At 33.4% G+C, this 12,731-nt stretch overlaps 1 protein-coding gene across 3 annotated transcripts in view; it reads right to left on the bottom strand.

Moving 5' to 3' along the window:
• The window catches only part of WDR27 (WD repeat domain 27), a 145,140-nt gene that overhangs the window by 107,255 nt on the left and 25,154 nt on the right, over window positions 1-12,731 (bottom strand). For all 3 annotated transcript variants that reach the window (XM_009680961.2, XM_068939113.1, XM_068939114.1), the window contains 4 exons: window positions 9,190-9,311; window positions 8,464-8,597; window positions 1,512-1,609; window positions 1,237-1,358 (listed from right to left, as the gene is read on the bottom strand). In XM_009680961.2, coding sequence (XP_009679256.2) covers window positions 1,237-1,358; window positions 1,512-1,609; window positions 8,464-8,597; window positions 9,190-9,311 — 476 coding nt within the window. The remainder of the gene's footprint in view (window positions 1-1,236; window positions 1,359-1,511; window positions 1,610-8,463; window positions 8,598-9,189; window positions 9,312-12,731) is intronic.

The following is a 12,731-nucleotide window of genomic DNA, read 5'->3' as shown; positions in this document are numbered from 1 at the left end:
AATACCTCAGTATTTTTTCAGCACCTCTGAAAAGCCTGTTCCCAGCTCTTATTCCCATGAAGCCAACCGATAGCTAGATATACTGTCTAACCCCTGACTACTTTACCCTACTGAAACCAAAATGGAAGAAAGTAATTTTCATAGCAGAAGAAAGAAGTTTGACAGTATCTTCAGAAGAACAACAAAATTCTAGTCAGATAATAGACTGATTAAAACTATCACTGTTCTCACTTCCACGTTATTCTTTTCTCACCTCATCTCTAGGGTCAAGAAATTGAACAAGACCCTTAATCTCACTTTCTTTTTCAGCTTGCACAGATGAGGAGTTTGTGGTCACCTCTACTTGTAAGAAATTCCCTTGCTGATCTACATATAGTGCAGTTACACTGCAGAGGACAACTTTGGGCGATGGCAATTAGCTCTGAAAATAGCCATTTGCTATTACAGAAAAGATTTTTTTAGTTAATTTTTTACTTTTCATTGACAGAAGACTGAGGATATCAGTTAATACACAAATGATCAAAGCCAAAAGTCTAACTCAGCCCTCTTTCCCATGTTAGGAGCAGAAAATTGGAAGAACACTTAGTCTCTGAGGTAAGAAATATACTCTATAATAATAGATAACAATTTCAGCTCCAGGTAAAGTAACACAGAGGAATGCTAGAATAGCCTAGAAAAATCATGAGTATTTTAAAATTGTCTTCATTTCCCCATGCAAGAACTAACCGTTAGATCCGTTTCCTCTTGGTCATAACATTTTTTGCGTTCTCAGAATTTACTATAAATGTTACCTAGCATCTACATTAATACTGCAGCAAATCAATGTGGAAAATTATTTCTGTTACTAAAAAGGTTGTTAAAAAATGCAAGTCGAAAAATAAGAGAAGTGTTAACAGCTCTAAAAATGACTAGGTTATCACAAATATTTTAAATGGTTGCAATTAATATTTCTTTCCGGACTGTAATATTACAGTCCGGCCCAAGTAAGACAAAGAATAATCTATACTGCCCTAATGACAGAGCTGTTCAGTCAGTTCTCACTGCTCCCTGCTTTCCACTAGAGAAATACTGAGATCTTGTCTGGAAAGGTGCCTTTATCACACAAACTTATGACTTTGTCCATCCTCCCCAACATATAAACTCTATTGATTAGTGACAATTACATCTTAAGTCTGCAGTTCCTTTGTTGATAGTCAGAGTCATAGTGGTGCTATAAATATTCAGTAAAATATATACCTTATTTTGGCAGATCTGATGGACTGATCTAGAATGAACCGCTGGTATTACTGCTGTGCTGCAGCCTGCATTGAGGTCAAAAACTTCCAGTGCTCGGTTGCTACCAGCTGTAAGTACAATATCTGTAAAGTTCTCTGCGTTAAAGTAAAACTGATCTAAAGGAACAGGGAGAATATAGATATAAAGAAAGACAAATATATAGGTCTCTTTTGTGCTTAGTGTTCTATGAGCAGCATCAAAAAACTTACAATCCTATTTAATTTGCCATAGGATACAGGAGTAGAAATCATTTACTGTTGAAAGGCTGGTGATCTCCATTGTGGAAGCCATGGGAAATTTCTGTATCAATTTGCAAACACTTCTCTGTTTATATCTGCAAAAAATATCAAATGAATGCTAGTGTTAATAATAAGTTACAATTTGTAATCATCAGTAAATGCACATTGGGATCATTAAGCAAACTGAAATTTTTTCTTATTAGAAATTAAAGCCATAGACATTTTGATTTGTTGCTGAACTCTATAAAAAAACTGGTAAGAACTCATTCAGATGAAAAGAAATGGGATATTCATATATATAAGACAGATCTTCTATCACCATAAAACACTCAAATAATCCTGCCTGCATCTTGAAAAAGTTGGACAGAAAGAAATTTTTAAAGTACCTATGATCAAAAAATAGAAATACCACTGATTTTAGCACAGCATGTCATGTGCTGATTAGAGGAGAATGAAGAAAGATAATGAGCAGAAAATAGTGAGGAAAGAATAATTTCCACTTAGGTGGGAATGGAACAAGGGGCTGATCACACACTACTGAGCAATTAGGCCTCTCAGCTTGCACTAAACTCCCCTAGGTTCTGTGGCATATCTGCCAGCTCCATGGACATGTTGTAGATACTCCAAACCTACAAAAAAGCTTTCAGAATGGCTTTAAACTTATTTGTATCACACAATGCAGAACCGTGTTTGTGATTCAGTCTGATTTGATCCTTCTATTTACTGAGATATAACAGCACAAACAATAAGGACATGATCTTAAACCCATGGAAGTCAAAAGAAAAACTCTCTCCAAGTTCAATGTTTTGACTCAAGCCAAATCTGACCAATAAGTATTAATATAATTTAGGATAAGCTTAAATGGCTTATAAGACTATGTGAAGTATATGTGTATGTTGGACAAGAAGAGTATGGTTTCCTTAGCAGAAATGATCAAAGGAATATAAACAGAGTCGTTAATAACCTCAAAATTTCTACATTGTACATTAAATGCAGACACTTCCAAACATTAAAATAATCCCAATATAACTGTAAGTAGTATCCTACTATTTTAGCACATATTTCTAAAAACAAAATAGATATATATATGATGCACTATTATCAGAGTAATTATCGTTCCTTTCCATCACTGCCAACAGTTTCAAAAATGAGGAATTTTAGTCTATTTAAGATCTTCTACTTTTTGGACAGAAAGTTTTTACCACATATTTACCAGACACATTCAATTCAAAGTGTAAGTCAGCTAAAGTTAAGCCAGGTACAGTGGACTCACTGAGCTGGACACTGTATACATTGGTAAGAAGAATGTTCTTACGTATTAGAGGTTACAGTTTATATAACAAACTTTTGCTAACCTTTCATTGTTCTAATAACACCTGCATAAACTAAGAATAAAGAGGCAACATAAAGAAGTAGATAATCTCACATTGTGGAAAGAAGGTATTACATACTTTAAACAGACCCAATATGAAAGCTTAAATATCATTCATTTGTAATATGTAAGAATAGATTATCAAGGTAAAATCGCAAAGAGCACATAAAGAGAAAGGTTTTTAGACTGTTGAAAGAAATTACAGCTATCAGTCAGAAAGCACATTTAACCATAACTGTTAATGTTTTCCCTGCAGATCACCGACACGAACTCATTTCTATGCATATAATAGGGGTTGCTTTGTAAGCAAGACAAAGGAGATAATAATGAAGAAGGTAAGAAATCTTCCAAAGGAAATAAAAAAGATTTTATTTTTCCATGAATTCATGAAATGAATTCTGAAAATAAATACAATAAGGATAAAGAACTCTATCCCATGTCAGGCCAGTTTCCAGAGATAAATTTTGCAGTTTGCCTCTAGCAGAACTAATTCCCTTCTTGCAGGATTTCCAATACAAATGCACTGTGAAAGACAGTTAGGAAGTTGTTTTCAACGATTACAAAACACTATGACAAGCCCTAAAAAATGTGTCACAGATGAGGATCAAGAGTGGGAAGCATGAATAGGCCAAATTCCAGCTCTCCAGTCAACTGGGGAGGCTATTATAATATAAACAGGCCCTAAAATTGTCTGAATTAGACAAATATCTCCTCAAGCCATGGCAATTCTTGTAATTGGGACAAAAAAATGGCTGAAAAGAATCTTACCACTAGTTCTATCCCAGACCTTCCCAGATCTCCAATTCTATGCATAGCATGTAATCTCAGGTCACAATCCTATATATCGGGTATCCAAATAAAACCACATTTGTCTTCACATATTCAAAACTACACTTCTGCCTCCCTTTAATGTCTTCAATTATAATTCTGCTACCATGACTGCTAAACAACTAATCTGCAAAGCCCATGTTTTGGGCATGTAATCATTTTGGGAGAATACATTTACAGTACATAGTTATTTTCAGGAGACTGATATACCTTCAGAAACAATAGGTAAAATTGGATTCTAAGATACGAACATTTCCTGCAATGATTGCAGTGGCTGATATGTCTACTTTCTAGGAGGTTTGAAGTCCTTCACTGAAAGAATCTTTCTGAAGACCCAGAGATAAAGTAGTAACATTTTCATGACAGACAAGAAAACTTGCAGAATATATGTCTATGATAAATACACAAGAAGAATAGGGACCCAAGGAAAAAAATACAGCTTGATGTAAATCTGACATTTGAAGTTTTAAGGAAAACAGCATGCAGCATGCAACATCAAAGCTAAAACTAAGGGATAGACCAAACACCATCCAAACACCATCAGCATAAAAAATCATGAGGTTTCAGGCTATGAAAAAGATTTTTATATGTGCTGTAAAAATTTATCTTGAGCAACAATTCCATTATACCTTTACAGATACAGCCCTGAGCTCAGTAAAGTAAGAAAATTAGTTACACAAAAGGGAAAAAAAAAATTTTCTATTTTCTAGAAGGTTTGGAATTTGTCATAACTGCAAAATATTATCTCCTACACTATGGAGGAGGATGGATTTCATTCACTGACTCAGTGCAATGAATCTTAGAAATAACAAAGGAAATGCATGGGCAAATTTAAAGCATTTAGAGATGGTAACTGTTTCTAACATTGTTAGAATTCATCTTATGATTTAGGTACTTCTCACCTAGTTCTCATTCTGTTTCTGATTTTAAAAAAAAAGTGTGTTTAAGCTTTTTGAACGAATAGCGAAAGGCCACAGGAAACAAGCTTACAATATTCTTAGTATCATAACGCTGAATCAGGCCTGTGGAGTCCATTTACTTCTGAAGTTTAAATTGGCTTAAGTGGTTTACATTAAAATAACGATTGTGTAAACATTAATGCTTTGGAAGTACCTGCAATGAACAGTCTCCTATTTAGCGCACTAAATTTTAAGCCTGCTAACCATGGTCTCTTCATTATCCACCTATAACATGTGTTGGTATAGATTCACATTTCATCAGAGTAGACATTTTAGCACTATTTCCCATACTGTACGTGTGTATAATTATTACAACGTGTTGCTAAACATAATGGCTTTAAAAGGTAATGTTTCTGTTCCTAAAGCACTGCTTCTCCATTTTAAACTCCTTTCATATTGCTCATTCTGATCTTTAAAACAAAACATCAAGCTGACTATAAAAATGGCATAAAAATCCATGGATGTTTTGTCGTCCTCAAATTCTGATGTGATTTAAAGGTAATTAAGAACTGGAGGGGAAAAAAAATTAGTAGCAAACAGTTATATTTCATATCTGCATGTGCAACTGCTGATGAAAACAGTGGAAATTTAATAGTTAGTAATTCTGAAGAATGTAAAGAAAATTGTTTAGAGAGTGAATCATTTTGAGATTAATCACAGGCTCAGGAGTCAGGAGATCTGGATTCTATTGCCAGAACTGCAACAAATATTGAAGTTCAAACATTTGAAAATAACATTTTTTTTCTTATTTCCACTTCTCAACTCCACATTTGAAAAGGAACCAACATTTAACCATTTCTTTAAGTTGTTGTGACATTTAGCTAATTTATACTTATGGAGAGCTCTTTGAAAACTCTGCACAGAGAAGTACTGATATTGTCATTGTATTGTTTTCACCTCTGAAATACAGTGACAATTCATTGGTTAACCAGACTGCTTTGCCATGCTCTTCTAATTAAGGGAATAAAGCATTCTTTTTCGTTCAATCTAGCATCTTCTTGAATCAGTTCCATTCAAGTATTCTTCCAAACTTGACTCAGAATGCAGAATGAAAGAGTTGTGAGAAACAAAAGGAATGATGCAGTGTTTCATAAAAGAAAGAAATGCTGGGAAACAAACTGGAGGGAAGCCACAAGAAAATGTCAAAGCAAATTAACTTTTTGTTAATACCTTTTTTTTAATATAACCAAGCTTCAGACTTGGTTGAAGATCTGTTGTAATGTCTACAATTACACATGTGGTCTTTTGGCATTATATTAGTATTTCAGAGAGTCTAATGGCATGTTTTTGAGTTGTTGTTGATCCATCAAGGAATACTGAGAGTATGACAAAAATACTGCCATAAGCACAACCCTATGTAGATACTTGAAGAGCTTTAAACTAGCAGAACACATACTTCCAAAAAACTAGTAGGAGCAACACAAACCAAAGTATAAGCTCAGTGCCGAAGACCTTGCAGAACTCCTTGGATGGGTTCTACAATTACACCAAGTTGTAGTATCTGAACTAACTACCTTCCAGCTAGTTCAGGCAAGTCTTCTGCAACAGTAAGTGCAGTATGCATGTTCTTCCAGTTACTGGATACCTGTGCCTCCTAGAGAAAAGCATTTGTATAAAAATATAGAGATATCTAAAGCTAGTACAATATATATATATCCCCCAAGAAGAATTTGTTATCAAAGCCTAAGCCCCCAAAAATAGAATGAAAGAAATATTTTAACTAAATATTTTTAACTAAATTTTAAAATGGAAAAATAATCAGCAGAAGAGGGATCTAAAAGATCAGAATATTAATTTCTGTCTTCTTTTTTCTAAGTTCCACTGGGATTGCCTTTATTTGTAAGCTAAGGATGATAAGAAATAAACATTTTCTTGCCTCAGTTTCCCACAATTATTTGCTTATGCTATGGATGATTCCAAGCATAACTGGAATCAAAATCACCTTTCCTGCCTCCTAGCTTCCTGCTATACTTTGTACACTTTGTAGCCTTTTCTACAGGGTAAACACTTTGGAACAAGATATCTGTAGAACCTGTCAACAGAAAGTCAAGGGAAAAAATCAGTCTTTCCAAAGGAGATTGTGTATTTATTCCATTATTTGCTTTTCATTTTATTCTTAGTTTTACCTTTCTAATGTAATGTATATACTATAAAATCAAAGCAGGCAATTCTGCACTCCTTAGCACATAGTTTTTCACTCTATTAGCTATATTCCCCTTCCAAAGAGAAGAGATGACTAAAATCATGTAAGTAAGAGCCACAGTTATCCACTCCATTGAGGATTTTGACCAGAAATGAAGATTAAGGAACTGCTTGCCAGGGGGTTAACTGTAAAACCAAGCAGGTGAGTGGGTCTTGAAAACCACAATTAATTCACTACTTTGAACAATTCATAATCAGAAGTTAGATTAGATGATCATAATAATATGTTAGGTACTTTTTCAAATAGGAGGAAGCTTCTATTATTAAAAAAAGCATATCTTACAAAGGTGATGCAACTTGGCAGTTTTCTCTTTTTATTTTTTGTAGGACTATTTAAAGTGTCAGTGAAGTTCCACCTGCCAAGTCCATGCCTCAATTCAGGAAAGCACTACTAATCAAGAAAGCATTTAAGCCTTAATATATTCTAAGCCTTAATATGTGCTTATTATGTTTTTCTGAACAGTTGCCAAACATGCAAGAAAACAAGACAGTCTTTCCCACTTGAGAATGCGGCCCAGTACAACTGAATATAATGAACTGATACACTATTCACAGTATCAGCTAATAGACTTCAGTGTTGTAACCTTAATCCTGTTTGTCCTTCCACTCAAAATGGTAAGATAAGACAAAGGAAAAAAAATCTCCTCAAGTTTTTTTTAAATAATATTGTGTCTAAACATTTTATATATGTTTAGACACAATATATATATGTTATGGATATATATATTTTATATATATGCATATTTGAATTTAATAGGGTCTCATATACAAAAAAATTGCTGAAAACTAGCAAGAGCAAATGAAGAGCAGAGAAACTTAGTAAAAGGATATAAGGACAGTTTTAGCTCTAATTATAAATGAAAAGATAAGAAAAGGTAGAGCAGACATTTAATAAAAGGACTGATTCCAAATCAGAAAGATAGAGCCACTTAAAGATAAACAGAACAGTGTCAGTAAGAAGTGCATGAAGGATGCCTAATAATGAAGAAACACAGAAACGTGATAGGTTAATAAGAGAAGTAAATAGATACAACATAACATAGAAAGTCAGTGAAAATGATGAAAGTGATATACTTCCATTTGACAGAGCAAGGAGGAAAACAGTCACACTATGTTGGATTTTCTGAAAGAAGAAGTATTCAGAAATATTCCCATAGGAGAAGGATTTTCAACGGTTATTCAAAAGTTACTAAGAAATTAATGCACACTAAGGTGTAAGCAAGCAGAAGGTAAAGCTCAAAAGGCAAAACAGTAACTGTAATAGTAAAATAGTGAATACTGAAATAGTAAAATAAATAGTAAAATAGTAAAAAAATATATATATATATATTTGCACTCGATAAGGTAAGCACCATAAGAAATTATCTGACGTTACTTTTCTGTTCTATTATGCCAGAAAAAATATATTTTTAAATTAACGCTTATTATTTGTTCAAATTATATTTTTCGTCTTTAATGTTCTTGTTAAAATAGTCCCTCCATCATCACCACCTTCCAAGAAACAAAAACAAAAACAAAAACAAAAACAAAAAACAAATTAAATAGCACAAGCACTTTCACTGCTCTGTTAATGAGAAATTTCACTCACCGTTTTAGGTCGTCCTTGGCTGTGTCAAGAGAGAAGCTTAACAGATGAAATTCAGCTCCACAACACAGCAATATAAAGGTATCTATATAATAAAACTGTGCAAAGCGTACAGATTTATGGAACTTGTCTTTGCCCTGAAATTCAAAGTAAATAATTAAGAATGTATTCCAGCATATTGAATATTTTTTCTTTGAATTTCCAGCACAAAGGTGTAGCCTCCATGTATCTCTCATCCTGACCATATGCCAAAAGGTTAACCTACTGTGCGGTGGTCTTTTCTATTTTCAATACCTATTAATCTCAAGACAAAATTTTCATTCTGTTTAAATCAGTTGGCAGTAAGCGTAACAGTATCTGCAGTCAATTGAGTTTAATAAGATCTAGCTTCACACACTAAACTTCCATTTGACTTGAGGAGTAGACTATAATGTCAAGCAGAGCTGAGCCAATTATAATAGAAAATATATAGCAGATATTAAAACCAAAACTTTCAGACATACCCACTAGGTTTGGCAACAAAAGTTTTTTTGTTTTCATAACTTGTCAAGATAAAAAGCCTAATTTGCGGTCAATGATGACCACCTAGATCATAGTAGCAATTGGAATCACTGCTACTGAGTAGCTCTGAAAGGCCTCATGCTCCTTCTACAGACCCATTAAAATGGAAGTAGATTAAAATGCAAAACAGTGTCCTCTGTGAATCAACTGACATGAGTTTCTCATTACCAGAAGTAGGACAGGTTCTTTACTGCAGACTGACCAGATCCTTAATGTTCGGTCTTCTGATGCAGAAACTAACCACTTCTTGTCATGACTCCAGCCAACAGAGTTAACCGCACCATCATGACCTAATAAAAATAATAATGGAAATATCATAAAGCCTGTTTCTTGCATTTACACATTTCTCCAGGAATAAACATATTGTTTTAATATAATTATATAAAATATTAAAATACAATTTAAATGTATACTTCAAATGGCTGGATTAAAATCGGTAACAGTAAACTTTTCATTGATTTTTTTCTTCTACCAGAAACTGCTGAAAAACGTCTCCCGTTAATAATCAACCTTCACAAACTTAAATAAGGACAGAAAAATGTCAAGTTATTCTACCTGAACAATCACATGCATTTGTATGACACTGCCTCCATTGTTATGAGGGAGTTCATGTGAAACATTATAACAAATATAAGAGTAAAGGACACAACTATCTTTTACAGACATTCGTATTTTAAAAGAACAAAATTTAGAAAAAAACAGTTTTAAGGGAAAATACAGTATTCCTCAAAAGAAAAGAAAAGAGAACTTGAGTATTATATTGTGATAAAATTTGATGTTAGCATATTGAAAAATAGATTCTGGAAACCATTTCATATCTTTCAAATAGTTGCAATACTTTTTTTTATTTTATTCATTAGATTTTTAATACTAACCTACTATTGTCAAAATACAACGAAACTGCCACTACAGCAGCTTCTCCAGGACTGTCTCATAAGTTAAAAAAAAAAAAAACTACTTGCTTAAAAATCATAGGTTAAAGTTCTCTTAACCTCTTCTTAATAACAAAAAGTTTCTGAAAGAATCAGATAGTTGTCTGATCAGTATGTTGGTGTCACACAGTTAAAAAAAAAAAGAGAAACTTACAAAGAGAAAACTTTAATAGCCAGAAATATCATACAGAAGTTAAAATTATTAATTTACTCACTTATAACCTAAAATTATTTTGATGCTCATCAAAAGGTTCAAAAAAAGAAGAAAATATGCCAAACGGAATTAACATGCTTTGGCCCATATTACTCTCTTTATTTGTCCAGATCGTCAGATTTCAATCTAAAGAATTTCACCTAAAACATTCAAAGTGCTTATGCTGCCCTCTTGTGCATATTTTCTCTTTTTTAGTCAATTGAAGTTTTACATAAAATATTTAAATTGTTTCAAATTGATTAGCGTATCCTGTAATTTATCTCGGCAGTTAAGGCTTTCTGTGATAACATATATCTATTATATAACATATATCTTGCTTACAAGCAAGATATTTTAAATCCCAATTATAAAAGACCTATAACATTTTCACCAGAAAAAACGTTAAAGTATTGCATAGATACATATATCAGTGCTAAATAAATAATGAAATATATAAAAAACACTATGATTTATGGTTGAAACAGGATGCCTACTATAAGCTCTTATTTTCTTTTCACACTACAAAGCATAATTTTTCGAGTATAACTTCACTGCCACTCTTTATTTTCAAGGCAAAGGGATTATTTTGGGGCTTTGGTTTCATAAAAACTTTTGGAAACCTTGAATTACCAGCAGGCAAAAAAAGGAAAAAATACTTATCAGAATATACAAAATAATTTTCCAAAGTGGGAAGAAACATGAGAAACTTTAGGAAAATCTGAGGTTTGGAAAATTGGAAAAGCCATGCAAAAAGCTTAAAATCTCTGCACTCCAGGTCCCCCAATCCCAAAGCAGAGTGAAGATGATGCCAGCTGGCTTGCAAGACACCAGTAAGCTTCAAAACAGTCTTTACTCAGGGTTCCCCGTTCCTGAAGCACGCTGAGAAGGACAGCAGCTGGCTTTGTAGAAAGACGTTCTTCAAAAGGGCCATGCTAGCTGTAACCCTTTTAAAGCTGGCCAGCATTACCTGCGCTTCACAATAAGGCATAAGTAACTGAAAAGCCAACACTGAAGAGGAATACAGAACTACTTCAACTCTAACTGACCACTTCTTCACCTAGCAAAACTGAATAAATTAGGCTTATAACACGACTGCTTTTGTTATATCACTCCTCTGTGACGGTGCATTATAAAAATGTACTTTAAAAGAATCACATATATTCAGAAGCTTATGCTGCCTGCAAATTTTTTAACTAACATGGTACATTGCCTTTTCTTAAAAAAAAATGAAATTTTACATTACTATTGGTTTAAACTCTGAATCAGAGTCACTCATCACGTTTTTAATGAACGGAAAATACATTTATTATGGTACTTCAAAAATAAAGATATTCATTTCAAGCAGAAGATAGATAGATTTCCTGATAATTTGAGCTGTGCAGGAAAAACTACGTGAATTAAATAATCATACAACAGATGATCTGCAGTTCCTACCACCCTAGAGTAGAGTATCTGACAGTTTCATATTTATGCTGTTCTTGAAAAGAACTGCACACACAGTGCAGCTTGCATTCTGGCGCTTACTAAAGAGCCTGAAGTAGGATGTAGTTTACAAATCTTTTCATACTGTGCATCATAAAGAAAAAAGACAAAGAACACTAATAGAGCAAAGCCAAACATCAGTAAAACAGTTTCATTAACAGTTTAAATGATTAATAAATCTTTTTTTTTTAAGTCAGACAAACTAGTACTTGACACCTAAGTACTGGCACCAGAAACAGCTTCTCTGTAGTAGCATGAAGTTTGGTGCAGGTCATTTTACTCTTCTCATCATAATAAATTAATTCACATTTGCAGAGTTTTGCAGTATTTTAGGCTGCTCTGTCTGAATTAGCATAGGAATCTGCACCCTGCATGTTAAGCAATATACCTTAAAATACATCTTACAAAATCATGAGATTTCATTTGATAGAAAGAGAAAGCCTTTAGCTAATAATGTATCAAAATCTAATAAAGTACTGATTCTGTTATGATTTAGAGAGTTATATCAACTAAAGTTTTCCTTCAGTTTTAGAAATCTCTTCATTCTAACCTCTTTTCTTTAAAATATATCTATTTAGATCGATATTTTTCGTATTAAAGTTCATGTCTTCTGTTAATGTCAGTACCAAATAAAGTCATTCCTTAGGTATTATTTAATATGTAGCATGTATACGGAGGTAAAGATCTGTTAACATCAACGAAACTAGCAGCTTCCCCTGAGATGAAACAAAGATACAAGCCAACTATTGCCAGTGCAAGAACAATGAAGCCAGAATAAAAAACTAAATTCATGTGAAAAAATATCCGAAAAAGCAAAATATCACTTTCTGCAGCACATAATCTCCATATGCACTCAAACAAAACCAGCCTATGTCGGACATCTTGATAGGGCTTCACAGAAAGAGAAGCTAGATCTGCAGTAGACAGGCTGCAAAGAACAGCTACAGAACATACATGGTACAATGACAATTTTTAGCCTCACTGAATCATTTTGCGAGATTTATGTTCTACTCCAAGTCCAGGGCAGCCCTTCAATGCAAATCAGCTTTTGAGGTTCTTGAAAGTCATTTATATCTCAGCTTTTCCAGATTACTTAAGAAAAA

The sequence above is a fragment of the Struthio camelus genome, chromosome 3 (assembly GCF_040807025.1).
Source record: "Struthio camelus isolate bStrCam1 chromosome 3, bStrCam1.hap1, whole genome shotgun sequence".
Lineage (NCBI taxonomy): Eukaryota > Metazoa > Chordata > Aves > Struthioniformes > Struthionidae > Struthio > Struthio camelus.
This window is presented reverse-complemented; position numbering and strand designations above follow the sequence as displayed.